The sequence below is a fragment of the Citrus sinensis genome, chromosome 2 (assembly GCF_022201045.2).
Source record: "Citrus sinensis cultivar Valencia sweet orange chromosome 2, DVS_A1.0, whole genome shotgun sequence".
NCBI lineage: Eukaryota > Viridiplantae > Streptophyta > Magnoliopsida > Sapindales > Rutaceae > Citrus > Citrus sinensis.
In genome coordinates this window covers 28,490,194-28,507,935 of record NC_068557.1, presented here as the reverse complement: position 1 = coordinate 28,507,935, position 17,742 = coordinate 28,490,194, and the positions used below count along the sequence as shown (strand labels likewise).

The 17,742-nt window shown below is 35.4% G+C and overlaps 2 protein-coding genes across 2 annotated transcripts; both read left to right on the top strand.

Moving 5' to 3' along the window:
- The first annotated feature begins 487 nt into the window (after window positions 1-487).
- On the top strand, window positions 488-7,068 carry LOC102616634 (KH domain-containing protein At4g18375). The gene is made up of 8 exons (XM_006467970.4): window positions 488-763; window positions 1,235-1,831; window positions 2,102-2,596; window positions 3,066-3,305; window positions 3,398-3,664; window positions 3,883-3,938; window positions 4,009-4,105; window positions 4,409-7,068. The coding sequence occupies exons 2-8, from the start codon at window positions 1,244-1,246 to the stop codon at window positions 4,538-4,540; spliced, it is 1,875 nt and encodes a 624-aa protein (XP_006468033.2). The 5' UTR covers window positions 488-763; window positions 1,235-1,243; the 3' UTR covers window positions 4,541-7,068.
- A 637-nt stretch (window positions 7,069-7,705) lies between these two features.
- LOC102616929 (ornithine aminotransferase, mitochondrial) lies at window positions 7,706-13,583 on the top strand. Its single transcript, XM_006467971.4, has 10 exons — window positions 7,706-8,112; window positions 8,912-9,020; window positions 9,404-9,634; window positions 10,092-10,251; window positions 10,439-10,494; window positions 11,074-11,226; window positions 11,486-11,583; window positions 12,256-12,336; window positions 12,930-13,160; window positions 13,287-13,583. The coding sequence occupies exons 1-10, from the start codon at window positions 7,955-7,957 to the stop codon at window positions 13,420-13,422; spliced, it is 1,413 nt and encodes a 470-aa protein (XP_006468034.1). The 5' UTR covers window positions 7,706-7,954; the 3' UTR covers window positions 13,423-13,583.
- The last annotated feature ends 4,159 nt before the right edge of the window (window positions 13,584-17,742 follow it).

Genomic DNA, 17,742 nt, shown 5'->3' with positions numbered 1-17,742 from the left:
ATTGTTTTATTTTCTTAAATTTTTTTTAAAATTAGCAACAATTACTGCGAGTTCCGGTTCGGGTATTTCACGGGCACAGTAAAAGAAAATAAGAGATTATATTCCTTATAAAGTGTAAGATAAAGTAAAAAAATATAAATTTTAATATATTATGAGATAAAATATTTTATATCAAAAAATATTTTAATTAACTTTCTCTTTCGACTTATTTTTATTAACTTGCTCTCTCAACTTACTCCTTACTATTTTTATTAAAATAAGAATTCTTATTGAAAAATCTCTCTGTTCATATGTTTAAAATTTGCATCTTATTATAATATTAAAAAATTCACTTTTTTTATTTTTTAGTATAAAAATTTTATGTTCTGGTAATTTACCTTTGGTTATTACACGTAAATATTTGTATTTTTTAAAAAAATGTAGCTTAGGTATAAAAATTTGACCTCAGATTTTTATTAGGAAAATAATCTTTTGGTTACAGCCCGATTTCGATCCTATATTGATTAGTATCTTAATTTTCTTCCAAAAAAACAAAAAAATTACACATACCCATTACATTCAGTGAAAAACGAAAAAATCCTTCTCGGACCAGAAGTGTAAAGTGAAAACTAAATTAAAAAAGAACCTCGGACGAAGGTCACGAAACTCAATAAGCCGAATCCAGGAGAAAAATCAGGCGGTGAAGTCAGCAAATCCTTGGACCAAAACAAATTAGTGCACCGTATCGAAGGAGCCTACTCTAGGGTTTGTTTCTCATTCGCAGGTAGGTACCATTCAGATTCTTATCTTTAGTTTTCGGCTTTTGCATTTTTTTCCCCCGCCAAGCAACGTCTTTTTTTTTTTTTTTTCCCCTTTGAGTTGTATTGTTGTTGCATGTTCTTAATTCTTGATTCTTAAAATTACTCAATGCAAAGTTTGCTTTTTTTTTTTTTTTTAAGAATTATCAGTGTTGAAATTATTGGGTTTCATACAACTATTTGTATTTTTCAAAATCCTTATCAAAAAGGAAAATAGAAATAGTTCTAATAGTTTGATAGGTTTTCATTTCTACTGTTTTCTTGTTGGTGTTTGGGAAATTTTTTTAAAAATTTTTTTTGTAAGTAAGCGGCATCGTATAAGCTTTCAGTCTTAGCGCTCTGTTGATTCTTTTCAATTAGTTGCCCGTAACGAAAAGTGTTTAATTCATTATTTTTCCATGTATTCCTTGCATAATGACCTTTTTGTGTGCTATCAGCCAGTAAAAATGGGTGACAGTGGTAAGCGGTATCGTTCCCAGAGAGATAATGATAGGGATGGTAAGAATCAGAAGAGGCGGATAAATGAGAAAGATGAAAAGGGTAATGAAGAGTCAGTTATTTATAGAATACTTTGCCCAGATGGAGTTATTGGAAGTGTCATTGGTAAAAGCGGTAAAGTTATAAATTCAATAAGGCAAGAAACCAGGGCGAGAGTCAAGGTGGTTGACCCGTTTCCTGGTGCGAAAGATAGGGTTGTAACAATTTACTCCCATGTGAAGGATAAGGAAGATGTTGAGGTTGATGATGAGTTCAATGATAAAGAGCCTTTGTGTGCTGCCCAGGATGCTCTTCTCAAAGTTCATGCTGCAATTGCTAATGCAATGGCTAATGCCACAGATAATGATAAGAAGCGGAAAGAAAAGGAGGAATGTCAAATACTTGTTCCCTCTAGCCAGTCAGCTAATATCATAGGTAAGGCTGGGGCGACTATAAAAAGACTGAGAAGTAAGACCAGGACAAGTATTAAGGTTACCCCCAAGGATGCCTCTGAACCAACTCATTCATGTGCAATGGAGTTCGACAACTTTGTTCTGGTTAGTAAGAAGATCATTAACGCTTAATTGCTGAGCACTTTTTAATAAAAGGGTCAATTAATAGACATTTATTGTGGTTCTGGTACATGATACGACAAAATTGTATCTGTCAATATTTACCTGCAGTTGCATTAAATTAAGCGAACATATCTATATTTTCTTTATATTTTCATCCGCTGATTAGGGTGTTTCTCCATTAGCATTTAGGGTACTGTCATCTTTCCAGGTTGGCGTTTAGTGAATTTTAATTTTGTATTTCCATATGAACAGATAAGCGGTGAATCTGAAGCAGTGAAGAAAGCATTATTTGCTATCTCTGCAATCATGTACAAGTTCTCTCCTAGAGAAGACATTCCTCTTGAGACAACTGTACGAGAAGCTCCACCAAGCATTATTATCCCATCAGATGTCCCCATTTATCCACCTGGTGGATTGTATCCAAATGCAGATCCCATCCTTCCTTCTAGATCCGTTCCTTCTATCTTAGGTGCTGCACGTGTACCTGATCTTCAGGGTTATGCTGATACAGGGAATACATGGCCTGTATATTCAACTGGCCTTTCCTTAGTTTCTGGTCTCGTTGGTGCCTCTCAATCCGAGGAGTTAGTTATAAGAGTCTTGTGCCCCTTTAACAAGATTGGCCGTGTCATTGGAAAGGGAGGTGGTACCATTAAAAGTATAAGGCAGGCCAGTGGGGCTCAAATAGATGTTGATGATACTAAGGACAATCGCGATGAATGTGTCATAACTGTCACGGCAATTGAGGTATGGGTGTCTGTTTTTATCCCTTTTGTTTCAAATCTTTTGATTAGTATTCAAAGTAGGTGGAGCAGAAGATTAACCAATTCTACCTCTAATTCTGTTGTGGACTTATGCTTCTTAGTGGGGAAATATTTTATCGCAACTTTCCATGATGTTACAATTTCTGAAAATATTGTTTTGATCTGAAACACATTGCTTAAAATGAATGAATCCTATCTGTGTTCGCATCAAAATGTTTCAACATTTTCTTCTGTCTTCATATATGAACCTAAGACCGAGGCTGAGCCTACACCAGTAATAACCATTGGGTTAATGGAAGTGGTATGAAAACATGTCCAAACGTTTAGCATTTATTTTGTTCGCTGTTAGTTATCAGTAGGTTAAGTATCTTGCTGTCATTTTTCCCCTATGATGTGCATGGTATAGTTTTAATAACATGTAAAGATCATGTGAAATGCCTACAACCTCGCAGTCACCCGATGATATAAAATCCATGGCGGTTGAAGCTGTCCTCTTGCTGCAAACAAAGATAAATGATGAAGATGACGATACAGTTACTATTAGACTCCTTGTTTCTTCCAAAGTTATTGGGTGTATTATTGGAAAGAGTGGTTCAATTATAAATGAAATTCGGAAAAGGACCAAAGCTGATGTCCGTATATCTAAAGGGGATAAACCTAAATGTGCTGATGCCAATGATGAGCTTGTAGAGGTCTGTTTTATTTTTAATTTTTAAATTATGTATTGTTCCTTTACTTTTTATTGCTGCAACAGCATTGGGGTTGACCCTTTTTCTGGATTTAGGTGGTTGGAGAAGTTGGTAGTGTGAGAGATGCACTTGTACAGATTATTTTGAGACTCCGTGATGATGCCTTGAAAGATAGGGATGGTTCCCGTAACCCTCCTGTAGGTGCTGATCATATATACTCCAGTGGCACTGGTATTTCGATGCCACCCCTCTTGCCGTCTATTCCCCCCGTTGGTCCATTGGGATATGATCAGAGGGCTGATTCTGGAAGTGGCATAGGCATGCTTTCCTCGAGCAGCCTCTACGGATATGGATCCTTGTCGGTATGTTAGCTGGGAATATGATTATTATCATGATGATGATTCTCTTTCGCTCTTTTCTTTACTTTTTCAATGATGTTAAGTTCTTGGAAATTGTTGTCCATTTGTATTACTTGATGGTTACCTGATCCCCTCCCCTTGCCTCACACACCCCCTTCCCCCTTCTCTCTCTTTTCTCCCTCCTTTGTTAGCATTCATTTTGTTTTGATTCTGTTTGACAGATGGGTGACAGCCCCTATGGATCCATGTCCTCCTATTCATCCAAGCTTTATGGAGGGTTAGTATATTTTCTCTGGTTTGTACACTTGCCGTCAAGATCTGCTTTTTGATTCTATGTCTTTATCCAGGTTGCCTCCTCCCTTGACACTTGAGGTATTGGTCCCTGCTAATGCAGTAGGTAAAGTGATAGGCAAAGCTGGGTCAAATTTAGCCAACATCCGGAAGGTTTGTACTTATATCTCCCTCCCTATCAAGATGAATAATGCACCTTTGCATTTATTGAGATTTTAGAAGAAGCCAAATATTGAACCAAGCGACAAATTAATCAAAACAGAAATAGCATTTACAGTGTGCATGTACATGAACCATATATGTTGTCTCTGTTTTTACTTGTCCTAGTCTCATCAACAGCAAGAAGGGCCAATTGATTAACCTGTTGCTTCTCTCATCCTATTATTGGTTTTTTATGGAACATTGATCATTAGCTTGTGGAATAATGGCTTTATCATGAATGTCTTATTTTTTCAGATTTCTGGAGCAACGATAGAAATGTCTGATTCCAAATCTTCTCGAGGTGATCGGGTTGCTCTAATATCTGGTACACCTGAGCAGAAGCAAGCTGCCGAGAATTTGATTCAGGCGTTTATAATGGCCACATGAGTAGTGAGGAAACCTTGTGATAGTAGAAGGTGAATGGTTAGAATCTTGGGATTTTCTCCATCAAAAAAATCTCTCCTCTCCATAGTTCCATTAGGCTTGATTCATTCTGGGAGGACTGAATATTCTAGGCTACTTCAACAGGCTCTTTTTGTTCCTTCAATACCTGTCAAGATCATGCTGGAAGATCTGCTGCTGATTTACCATTATGAGAGTTAGGGTTCCTTCTTTGTTGCTTAATCTATTCTTCATCTTCAGTATCCTAGAACTTGTTAGGGTCTTTCTTTCCCCGCGAATTGTTTATTAGGTCATATCATTGATTAGTTGGCTGTCCGTCGCATTTCCAATATTATTATACTCTATAAATTTGATGTGTGCAAAGAGGAATTTTTCAGTGCCATTATTGTGAAAATCACAATATTTATGTGCTACTTTTCTGCCATTCAATCTCTTGCCCCTAGCTTCTTGCCCAAAGGATTTTTCCATCAACTATACATATCTGTGATGCTGTTGGTAATATTCCTTTCGCTCAATGAATCTCCTTGCTCGCTTGTGCGGCATTAAAGTTGAGGAAAATGATCCCCTGGAATTATATAAACTACCAACTCAATGGAAAATTGAGTTTCCCCGCCCATTCTCGTATTTCTTGATCTCATTTCTCGTTCCTGATTTATAAGCAGATTGATGCTGCAATTAACCATGTGTGTGCAATGTTCTGTCACAAAACACTGATCCATTCGTGTGTTTTATTGCTGTCAATCTTGCAAGTATCATGTAAAATTTAGCTCTTGTTTACCGAAACCTATTGGCATTACTTTTTTTGATTGACCAAACAAATCTTGCCCTAGAAACTATTATTTGATTTGTTGCCACTTGTAGTTCTACATTTGAAACAAAAGCAAGTAAATTTTTGTTTTTGTTTCTGGTTGAAAAGTTCTCCTTACCATTTTTTCTTTATCGAAGATAACCTGAGTGGAACTTTTCCTTGCTTAGCATTGTGTCTGCTCTCAGAGTTAGGAGTTTGAATACACTAATTGTTACCTATATCTGGTCCATGCTTTACTGGCCAATGCCTTTTGTTTTCTTACAGCTCAGTTTTTGGAATCAGAATTCAGTTTAGTATAATTTCACTTTACAATTTTTTAACTGCTCTGCTAATTAGAACTTACGGCACAAGTAATTTTTTTAATTTCACACTAGGGGGAACATTGGCTGCACACATGCATGGGTGATGGGTGTTTCTCCAATGATTAGTTTTAATACGTTCTATTCTGTCTTCTCTCTTGTGAGATTTTATCCTAATCTGATGTTGTCAGGTTGGCCATGATCATATTGGTCATAACTGACAAATATACACCCGGTTAATATTGCAGAGAACAGAAGCATTAGTGAAGTATTGTAATGCTGCTTCACTGAATCATGATCTCTCCCATCTTCGTGTAATGTTTGTCTCTGAGTTTCGTACCTGACAATCAGTGATTGTCTGCAATCATACTTCATATTGGTTTTCACAATGATGTCAATTTGCACTGTTTTACTTCTTTGGATCGAAAGGGTTTAGCCAACTCATAAGCTTGATAGTTTACCAAACGTAGTCAGTTCTCTCTTTTCATTCTTCTGTTAACAGCCTTCAGAGGTGCTGCTTTCTTATGTAACAACCACTGTGAATTTTTCATTGAAGTGTTATCGAGCAGCACTCACAATATTAAGCAATGGCATCCACTTAGTTTGTGTTCCATGTCACGACCCCCATTGCCGTTATGGATGTGTCCCACATCTCCAATTGTTCAATTTTTTTGGACTTCCTAATGGTTGTTTTTCTCTTCGACTGGTCCACTGCCGATCAAACTGCTTCAAGATCAGCTGATCTTCCTTCCGATGGTTTTTAGTTAGGGTACATGCTGTATAGCCTTGGCCATCAATATTTAGAATTAAGAAGTAGGGAGTACATACATGATCTAGTGAGATAAGCTTGTTATGCCTTTGAAGAGCTTTTGTGCTGAATATGATTTCACTGTGTTCAGTAGTGAAATCCAGGATTGGCCTAGCTTCTTCTTGCTTAATTTGTGATTAGCGTTGTCAACGAGCTTTTGATATTGTTTCCTCTTTGCCTATTTATTTCAGACGATGCCATCATATCAAACTTAAGTTTGTATTCATGAAATATTATGTCAATTGTTTTGTAAATACAGGAATATTTTAATAGTTGAAGTGGGTTTAAAGGAGAGTTTAGGAGTAGGTGGTATGCACTTGCCTTATTCGATTGGTGGGGGTGGATGAATCATGAATGTGATGTCATCTGAAATGTTTATTTGGATCATATCATGTGTTTTTGTAATGAGAGTAGTTATTTGATTTTGTTGGCATTAGGTTTAGGCCGTGAAATCTTTCCCTGAAAAATTGATGGTATTGAATAGTTGGATTATTGCGAGGATGAATCTCCTTAGTCTTAGGCAGACTTGAAGGCTGGGTACTGTTGATTCTCTTAACTGCAATTTTCTCTAATGCCCTTAATTCTTTGGTTCATGCCATTCAGTGACTCTCTTTATTTACTTTATCTTTTATTTTTAATGACTTTGGATTGTCGATTGATTGACCGATATCCAATTATTCTGCTAACTGCTTATCTTCATCTATTTATTTGGTGGAATCTTGCGTGTCCTCAACTTTCATCTCTTCCATCTGCACGAAATAATAATCTGTTTTATTTTTTACAAGCGCCAATATACAGTAAGTATTAAACTGATTTTTCCAAATTCAGAGAAAGATATTTGTCCTGCAACATGAGCGCGAGCGCTGAACTAAGGTTACAAATGTTAGCACAAATCTGAAAAACTCACGTATCTGAGTAGTGAATCCATTTTTGATCCAGACAAATATTTATCAACGTCAAATATTTCTTCATATGGAAATATTTAACTGCGATTTCTCTCGTATCTTTTACTCACTACGATCTCATGATCGGATCACATCTGAACTTTTTTAAGGTTGTAACATTATGTAGAGTTTAACAAGTTAAAATAATAATAATGATCATTTTTTCAACTGTCAAAATTTAGAAAAAGAAATGCAGAAGCAGCAAAATTACTGGGCCAAAAATGAATTGGATAGGGGGCATGGGTGCCGTGGTCTAGTCATAGTTCATTTCGTAGGTTACTGAGATGGAGAGGCATTGGGGATTGGATCACTGAGTTGAATGAATGGGAATGGATTTTTGCTTTGGGACGTGTACCTTTACGGCAACCATGACGTAAAAGTCGTAAGCTAAACGGAACATAACAAAAACAAATATGGAAATTTGACGTCCTGCTTTCGTTCTTATCTATCATTAGCACACTTCAACGTTGGGTTATCCTAGGATCCAACTGAACGTAATTAGATTGGATTATCAAAAATTACAGTGATATTATTGTTATTATGAATTCAATGGGTGCAACAAGAAGAAATTTGCATTGCTTATTGAGCAGAGTATGCAGGAAGAGAAGTTATGGTGCTCAACCTCAAGGAGGCACTTCTCCTTCTTCTTCTTCTTCTCAACAACTCATCAATTTGGAGTATGAATACAGTGCCCACAAGTCAGTTCCTTTCCCTCTCTTTCTCTCTGTATTATTATTATTGTTATTCCATATTTCCTTATTTTTTTCATTTCTGGGTTTCCTTAGTTTCAATCCATAACGTTGGTTACACTTACTTGTTCAAGTATTTTAATCTGAATATTCATGATTCAAGAAAAAAATATTAAAAAAATATCTTTTGACAATTTTAGTCCTACAGATGTTTGAGCTAGCTTCTGGGTTTTGCTTCCCTCTCCAGATTTTGTAGTAGTGTTCCTTTTTGTCTAAATATTCTAATTCTGCAAAAAAAAAAAAGGCGTTCAGCAGCTCATCATTGGACAACTGTAGCATGTGCAGCTTAAGATATAACATGTCAATTCTCAAATGTTTATTACTGGGCCTGGAACCTCAGTTTCAACCCTCTTCCAACTTAAAGTCAGCTCAATTTTAGCTTATGCTGTACAGACACACAATGAATATTCGTTGCTAGATCCTCTATTCTACACGTAGTCTGGGAATGTGGTAGGTACGGTAACCTGGTGTATTTTGAGTTATTTAGCTTCTTCTGAAATTGCATTTTGGTTGGCTCTGATGGTAACTAAGAGGCCAATTCCTCTGAGAAGTTCATTTATCGGTTGAAAAAACTTAATCCAAGATTGTTGCAGAAATGATGGGTCATTCTTTGCCCTCGTTTGCTGCATTGTGCCCCCCCCCCCCCCCCCCCTCCCCCCCAATTTGTTGCTAAAGCTTGCAATTCTGTATTTTGTTGATCTATATTTTGTTTGTATCTTAACTAAAGTCACTTGTGTTTCAAATGCAGTTACCACCCAGTTCCGATTGTATTCTCTCAAGCAAAAGGGTCATCCATATGGGATCCAGAGGGCAATAAATATCTGGATTTTCTCTCAGCTTACTCTGCAGTTAATCAGGTAGACTAATATTGGGTTAATTATGCTAGAACTCCGTACCTTTCATAAATCAACAGTGTCTTCCAAATTTTGTTCGGATATCTTGAATTTTTCTTGCCGAAAGCCTAGCCAGATTTGATGGTTTTTTTGAGGAAGAAAACACCCAAAAAAAAAAAAGGCCCACAAGTAGCAGTTTCTGCCTTTTCTTTTTTTTTTTTCCCAAATCAATGGTAGTAGATTTCTGGTTTCTACCGGAACGAGAGGCAGACAAATTTCTTCCTCTTCTTTTGTTTCTTTGTTACACTTATTGTTCCAAAAACCTGAAAGCCTCCTGTTTTATACTCTTTTCTGGTAATGAATCTGAAATGGACCTTCTCATCCATCTTTATGACTTCTTACTATAGGGACATTGTCATCCAAAAATCATGAAAGCATTACAAGAGCAGGCAGAAAAGCTTACTCTCAGCTCTAGAGCCTTCTATAATGATAAATTTCCAGTATTTGCAGAGCGTCTAACAAGCATGTTTGGGTATGATATGGTACTACCTATGAACACCGGTGCCGAAGGTGTGGAGACAGCTCTGAAGTTGGCTAGGAAATGGGGTTACGTGAAGAAAAAATTTTCCATAGATGAGGTACAATGCTTCCATAATGTGCTTGTTGTGAGAAGTTACAATTTTAGCTTGTTTTCTAATTATTTCTTAATGGTCATATTGAATCCCATTTGCTTGACTGTTGGCAGTTGACATTGTTTTTTGTATGTCTTGTCCATTGTACTTCCTGTCAATTGTGTTTGTGTAGTTGTATGCTTTTTGCGATGAGTGTCCATTTAGTCATTTTTAATGTAAATTTTCACCTTTTAGTTGTTAACTTTAACTATTTGATATCAGTGCATATGATTATAGCACAACTTTTCTTGCTTGTATAGATTTGATATAGAACTCCACTGGCTATTTAAATATTAATCTTCACACTGTACTTCTCTGTTCTGGTAAGTCTTTAAACTAGACCCCTCTGCTCTGATACCTATCATGTTATTTATCCCTTTTAGTGTATTGCGTCAGTCCTTTTCTTAAACTAAACCTTATGCAGGCTATCATTGTTTCTTGTTGTGGCTGCTTCCATGGTCGTACATTGGCTGCCATTTCTATGAGCTGTGACAATGAGGCCATTCGTGGTTTTGGACCATTGTTACCTGGCCATCTTAAGGTTGATTTTGGTGATATAACTGCTCTAGAGAAAATCTTTAAAGGTGTGTAGATGCCGGATCCTTCCTTTTCTCTCTATCTTCTTAATTTTTATTTTTATTTTTGGCGGTTGGGGGGAGCTGCTCATTTGTCTGTTGTTCTTGGTCTGAGAGACCCCATTCTGTATGAACAATTAGTTCATCTCATTACTTTCGCATTGAAATTTATTACTTTCTCTGTTATGGTGTGCAGAAAGTGGAGATCAAATAGCTGGATTTCTTTTTGAACCAATTCAAGGAGAGGCTGGGGTATGCAATTAATTTTTTACCGTGATTATGTAATATGCTATTGGCACTAGAAGAACATTTAGTGTTGATAGTAGTACTAGATCCGGTTAGTCATGACCAAATAGTTCTTTTGTTTTTTAAATTATCTTACTGAGCACTGAGCAGCATGTTCAACAGAAAGCACGAGAGAAATTTTTATGAAACCATCCAGTCTAGCAATTCTTATTCATTGCACATCTGTAAGTCTGATGAATGCAATTGATAAAAAAACATATTCAAATTGTATCACTCATGCCCTGATCGTATACGTTGCGTCCCAAACAATTGCTTTACCCAATTTAAATGACATTTATAAAAAATGTGCTGAAAAAAGATCTTGAATTTATTCTGAACATAGAGCCAAAAATTTTAACCGATTGTCTTACCCATATTTTCAATAGTTAGCATTATCATCATTTCCTCCCCCCCCCTCCCCCAAGAAAAAAATTCTATTTTCAATTTTCTCCTCTTTTATTTAGTTTCTTTTCTTTCAAAGACCATGCATTTTCTCGTATTTTTTTAGATTGATAGAAGACTTTTTTTTCTTTTTTTTTTGGCTAGGTTATAATTCCTCCAGATGGTTACTTGAAAGCTGTTAGAGATCTTTGCTCAAAGTATAACATCTTAATGATTGCTGATGAGATACAGAGTGGTTTAGCACGATCTGGAAGAATGTTGGCCTCTGATTGGGAAGAAGTTCGCCCTGATATGGTGGTAAGATCCTGTTTCCGGTTCGTGCTTTTGATGAGTTCCCCAAGTGTTACACATGAACGTAAAGCCTCCATATTGTTTCATAGTTGCCAAGAAACTAGTTCAGGACAGTTGATCTACAAGCTTGAATAGTCTTCACTTGTGATTTTCTTGTTAAATTGAAGATAATGAGACCTATTCTACATGGATAATCCAACCATCTTATTGGCTTCTTAAACATGCTTCTTGTCATCTTATAATTTTTGTCGCATTGCTTTTCCAGATACTAGGAAAGGCATTGGGTGGTGGAGTCATACCTGTCAGTGCAGTGCTTGCAGACAAAGAAGTGATGCTTTGCATTCAACCTGGAGAGCATGGAAGGTTTGCTTTTATACTATGTTTGTTTTTTTCACCTTTCTTCTTGGACCTGATGTTTCACAAGAATACGTTGATCTCTTTCAAGCATAAAAAACTATTTATTAAAACCTATATATCTTGAATTGGAAATTTGTGCTGAGATATAGGAAGCTAAATTGCCAATATTATAGCTTAGAGTAGAAGTTCAAGCAGGTAGGTGGAGAAAAGCACTCAATTCGGAGCTTTTCTGGATTATTGTTAAAATAAAATACTCGACCTAAAATGGTCAAAATTGTAGGGATCCCTGGTTCACTAATGGATCTAGAATTTCTTCTATTTTATGTTTAAGGAAGTCCTTGGTCAGCTAAGAGATCTGGAATTTCTTCTATTACGTGATGAGTTGTGGAGTCTAGGCCCTTTTCATAATAATATCTTTTGCAGTCTTCTGTTAGAGAAGCTGTGATTCTTGCTTTGATATCTGTGAAACATCTATATTTCATTATGTTGCTCTCAGTCTGTGTAGTATATAGAGTTTCTTTTGAGTTTACTGTCTTTTCCTGATTCATGAATGACCATAGAGTGGTAACTGTCGTAATTATTCTTGAGTTTTGGTGGTCTGTCTGTGACCTTTGCTTAGTTGCTGTTCAGACTTATTTTCCAAGAGCTCAACATGTTCTTATTTGTGTTTATTGTCAGCACCTTCGGCGGAAATCCTTTGGCCAGTGCGGTGGCTATTGCCTCGCTGGATGTGATCAGAGATGAGAAACTTGCAGAGAGGTATCAAATTCATGCTTAAAATCACATACTAGCTAGATTATATAAATGACTAGTTGAGAATTATTTCAGTCATTTAAAAATTTATACTACTTAGATAGTATTAATCCTTTCACCCAAAAAAAACAAATTACTATTATGAGATATGACAAAAGTTTGACTTTCACTTGTGCTAATTTCCACATTCTGCAACTTGAATTTTAATGTATACGGCAAAACCTGGCATTTAGAGCACATCCCTAGTAATTTTGATCATCAACATCAGGTTATTGATTGAGTTCATCTCATCAGTCGCAGTTGAAGCTTGGGAAATAATGTTTGTCGTAGTTTGTGCATAGCTTTATAACCTTTATTTTTCTAAAGCTAATATCAGAAAGTAGTGTCAGATTTGGGTCTCTTGAATTTCACTAGGTTGACATATGGCTCCTTGAAACTGAATTTGACTTTAGATTAGGGCTTTTATGTAACAGAACTTATCTCCTGCATATCATAAATCTTGAACTTGTATTCATCTATTTTCATTGTTCTTTATTTTGTTTCCCATCGAAATATTCCAATACAAAATGTTCCTTTCTTGATTACATGCTATTTGACAGATCAGCGCATTTGGGAGAAGAGCTCAGACAGCATCTTTTTAAAATTCAGCAGCAATTTCCAAACTACGTTAAAGAGGTTCGAGGAAGAGGTTTGTTCAATGCCGTGGAGTTTGACAAGACGGCATTGCCTGTTTCTGCATATGACATCTGTCTAAAGATGAAGGAGAGGGGCATCCTTGCTAAACCCACTCATGATACAATAGTCCGGTTAACTCCCCCACTCTCCATAAGGTAACGAAACAGCTTGATGAACACAATCAGCAGTTTCATATCATTAAAATTTCGAAAACTCAATCATGTGGTTTTTTTTTTTCAAGTTTACCCTGCACTCATATTACCTTACTGTGGTGCTTTCAGTTCAAATGAGCTCCAAGAAGGCTCAAAGGCGCTGCATGATGTTTTGGAACTTGATCTGCCAAAGATGCGGAAGCCCAAGCCAGCAGATGCCCCTGCTACACCATGTCACCGTTGTGGCAGAAACTTATATGGCTAAAAATTTTATGAATTACAAATCTTCTCTCTGGCAAGTCAATTTCACTTCTAGCTCTTTGTTATGAATATTCTTGCGTATGAGTTCTCAGAAATTGAATCTCTTCTTCAGCAACTTTATTATTGAATTAAGCAAATATAATTGAGATCCCAATACTTTGTTCATTTGTTTTTTAGCTTCTGCAAATTCCAAAGAGCCAAAAGTGGCACGCGTGAGTCATCTAGTTTGGCGTTACAGATTTTATGTTCTAATTTGCATAATGAATTTCATATATAGCTGTAACGATAACATGGCTGTACACTTAGCAAATCCCTTAAAAAAGGGCAGATGGTGAGGAAACTTTTCCAATTCAGGATTGATAATGACTTTGTCTTATGTATTGAAAAGGACAGACATGGTGGAGACAACAAATCGATGCAAAAAGTCTGGCTGTTTGAAAGTAAATAAATAGCAAGAGACAGCCTTTCTTTTTTTTTTTCTATTATTTTTTATTGTTGTATTGTTTGTGTATAAAATATTGTGATTTGTGTGACTAAATATTGATGGGTCCTGTCACGTTAACCCATGAGAGAGAGCCATGGAAGGAAGCTCGCATTTTTTTTTATTAGGATGTGGTGGTGCAGGGGCATCGTCTCGTCTAAATCTCAGGGCTCTGAGCTGGGAATACATTATTGTATTCCGACACTTGAGTGTAGTTATTGGAAAAAATGCGTAGCTGTTTCTAATTAATCATCAGGCTTGTTCCTATAGTATCTATAATATTAAAATATTTAATTAAAAAAGCAAACAAGGAATGGGTCATGTTACGTGAAATGGAGGTCTCTTTAAAGATACTATTTTTATGATGGAGAATCTTCTCCGTATACTGTAGTATATGTCCCATTTTGATAGCTCATATTTTAATTGGAAACCGGATTCTCACTGAATATAGGGCAAATATAATGGCTAATAGCAGTGATGCAACCCAACATATGTCTGATCAATTGAAAGCCAATTAATAAAAAAAAAAAAATCGTAAAAAATGGGATATCGTGCACAAGTAGTAAGTGTCAATGTTCTTAAAGTGACTTGTTATCGGAAGCACTAGTGACTGCAGCAAAGCCAACAAGGGCAGTTTTTGCGAAGGTGATGCTCTACTTTTGGTAGCATTAAAATTAAAACAAAGTTGCCACTAGGCTTTTAGCCTTGTTTAGAACTCAAATCCCACAATCCTGAGATTATGGATTTGAGTCCCCATAATATATTGTGGGGGTTTAATTTCTTTCTTCAATTTAAGTGTAGGTAGTTTTTTTCCTTTCGAAATATGAATGGAGTAGACGTTTCTCGAATATTAGAGAGGGGACGTCTCTCAAATATTAAAAATGATAAAAATCCGAACGGTACTTCATAAGAATTGATGTTTAGTGTCAGTAATAATCTGATTTGTAAATATCAGTTGTAATATCATATAATATAAATTATATTTTTAAGCAATAGTCTCATATAATAAAAAATTAAAAATTAAAAATTAAAACAAAGTTGTGCATTTATTTTGGCTTCCTTGGCTGGTTCCGAAATCTACATCGGCGAACATTTCATGGCATTTTCGATGAAATTATTACTGTATGCATTTGCATGGCAATTGGCACTCCACGAATGGATATATGATATATGATATATGATTGTGGTTTGTGTTGCAGTAGGCCTCTCACTCTGCATGGCTCCAAATTTCAATAATAAATGTATCAGAGTTTACATACAGCAATTGCCTTGGTTGCAGAATTTGCGGCTGCCGAAAAAACATTTTATCTAAAAGGGCGTCGCTTGTGTAAAGTCATGAATATTATTAATAAGTGAATTGTAATGGTAGTTTTTTTTTTTTTAATACTGATTAATCATCAGATTACTGTATTATATAAATATTTATAATAACTGTTATTGTAATAGAGATATTACACTGATATTTATAATCAGATATACATAATTGGGACTTACATTATTACATTGAATTCTATGAAGTACATGTCCAGACAAATAACCCCTCACAGGAGAAGGATGTCCATACTCCACTTGCATTTCGCAATGGAGAAGGATTTTTAAATATAAAAAACATTTAACCCTCACAATACTTTTGTGGGGGCTAGAACCGATGCCCTCACAATGCTTGTGAGGGCAGTAGCCCACCACTTCGGCCAAGGCCGAAGTGGCAATTGTAATGGTAGTTGAACTGTCGCGATGGAGTTTCTCCGCCATTTACTTTGAATTATCTATATTTTTCCTCTAGAATAAAAATCAAAAAGAATAATTATGCAATTCTATTTTTCATTCCAAACTGTTAAATTATAAGCAGCCTCCCCCCCCCCCCCCCCTTTCTTTTTTCCTTTTTTTTTTTTGTTTCCTGATATAACTTCGCAGAAACAGATTACTTTTACCACATGGTCCAATTCTCTTCTTTCATAATTACCATGTACCATATCTCTTTTAGTATGAATATTTGTGACAAACAGAAATAGACAGTTGAGACACATAATAACGTAGCTTCTTATATAATATGAATCTGGATTCTGCAATATTTATTCTAAATTCACAGCTGAATTTCAGTAAGTATCTGACTGTAAACGTCTATATTAATATTTTTGCAAAATATTAATATTTCAGCTGAATTTCAGAAACAAAATATTTTTGCAATAAGAAAGATGTGTTATAACTTGTCTTTTTGACATTAATATTTGATGAAATAGAAATATCATGCAGTGTTACATCAAATGCCAGCGAGAGATTAGAGAGGACCACCCATCTCTCTTCATGATGAGGCCGATTTAATTTTGTCCGTCAGAAGAAAATAGGAGTTTTTTTTTTTTTTTTTTGGGTCTGAACGACGAGGTGGTTTTAAGTGGGTACTAACCGTGAGAGGTATTTTTAAGCTCGTATCACAACTCAGATTAATCTCCGTTCGCATCGGATCGGCCCATAAAAAATAAAGTACTAGATAAAGTGGTGACTCTTTACAAGAGCGGGGTTTGAACGAATTTTTTTTCTATTAAATGACAAAAAATAACGAAAAAACGATAACGAACTACGAGATTATAAACCAAATAAACAAAAACGGGTTAGATCTTATAAATTAAGATCCTAGGTGAATCGAATTGTGAAAACTAATTTATTACACAATTGTTCTTGTTAGTGGGGTTTGCTCGTTCAAAAATAAATGTATAATTGTTCGTAAAAGTTGACACAAAATGGTGTTGTCAAATCATGACCCATTAATACGTATCTGCATAAACATAAATCAACGTTACATCAACCACCTAATAATCTGTCATGTACAAAGAAATTGATACGAAGTGAGTGGAACATTATCTTATCTTATTTCGGATTAATCAAACTTTCAATAGAATCAATGTTTTCATTTAATTGACACTTTTTCAGTTTCTTATTAAAGCTGCTTTTTAGAGGCTAAACATCACAAACATTTATATATACAAGTATATATTTCCAAAAAGAAATGGGGACCATATATATGTCAGTGTGTGTGAAGAGTTGCAATCGGGAGTCCAAATTAGAATAAATACGCACCAAACCAAAGAGAATGGGCGCTTCATTATAATGGGCAAAATTTAATGCCACAGACACAAGGTGCGTTTGGTATTGAGGTTGGGCAGCTGTAGCTTAAAAGCTACAGCACTAAAGTATTTAGTAAACACTAGTTGCTGTAGCTTTAAAACTATGTTGATATGATTTTTCACTTGTATAATATAAAATTTATTATATCTTTAATAATTTTATCAAAATTATTATTTAAAATTTATATTTACTATATATTATTAACTTTTGTTTCATAATTACAATTTTTTTTTCATAGCAGCTGTAGCTTAAAAGCTACAGCACCTCAATCCCAAACACACCCACAACGTATGATTGGGTTTTTCCCATGCCTGCTTTAACGGCAAACTTTGTTCTCTCTTGCCTTAATTCGCTTTTATTATAAATTCAATCGTGGAATTGAATTATTTCCCCACCACTAGCCCATGCTCCATTGTTCATTTATTTGCAATGTCCCAATTGAAGCATATAATCTTTTGGGTACACTTTCATGCAATAAGTATCTTCATACTTATCAAATATAATAATTTTATTGGATAAGTAATAGGTTGGATGTATTCTAGAACCTGTCTTTAATTTGTGGTTTTGCTATTTTTTTAATTATTTTTTTGGGTTAAAGGGTTATTGTATGTATATATATATATATATATATATATATATATATATATAGACACACACACGAGATCAAATTTTAGTTCTAACGCATGATCAAATTGACAATATTATATGGAAAAGATTATT

Bases quoted from the DNA above. Each gene is read 5' to 3' on its own strand.
- LOC102616929 (XM_006467971.4), top strand. From the start codon at position 7,955: ATGAATTCAATGGGTGCAACAAGAAGAAATTTGCATTGCTTATTGAGC. The intron at 10,252-10,438 runs GTGTGTAGATGC...TATGGTGTGCAG, and splicing joins TCTAGAGAAAATCTTTAAAG to AAAGTGGAGATCAAATAGCT. The intron at 11,584-12,255 runs GTTTGCTTTTAT...GTTTATTGTCAG, and splicing joins CAACCTGGAGAGCATGGAAG to CACCTTCGGCGGAAATCCTT.
- LOC102616634 (XM_006467970.4), top strand. From the start codon at position 1,244: ATGGGTGACAGTGGTAAGCGGTATCGTTCCCAGAGAGATAATGATAGG. The intron at 3,306-3,397 runs GTCTGTTTTATT...TTCTGGATTTAG, and splicing joins CCAATGATGAGCTTGTAGAG to GTGGTTGGAGAAGTTGGTAG. The intron at 3,939-4,008 runs GTTAGTATATTT...GTCTTTATCCAG, and splicing joins TCATCCAAGCTTTATGGAGG to GTTGCCTCCTCCCTTGACAC.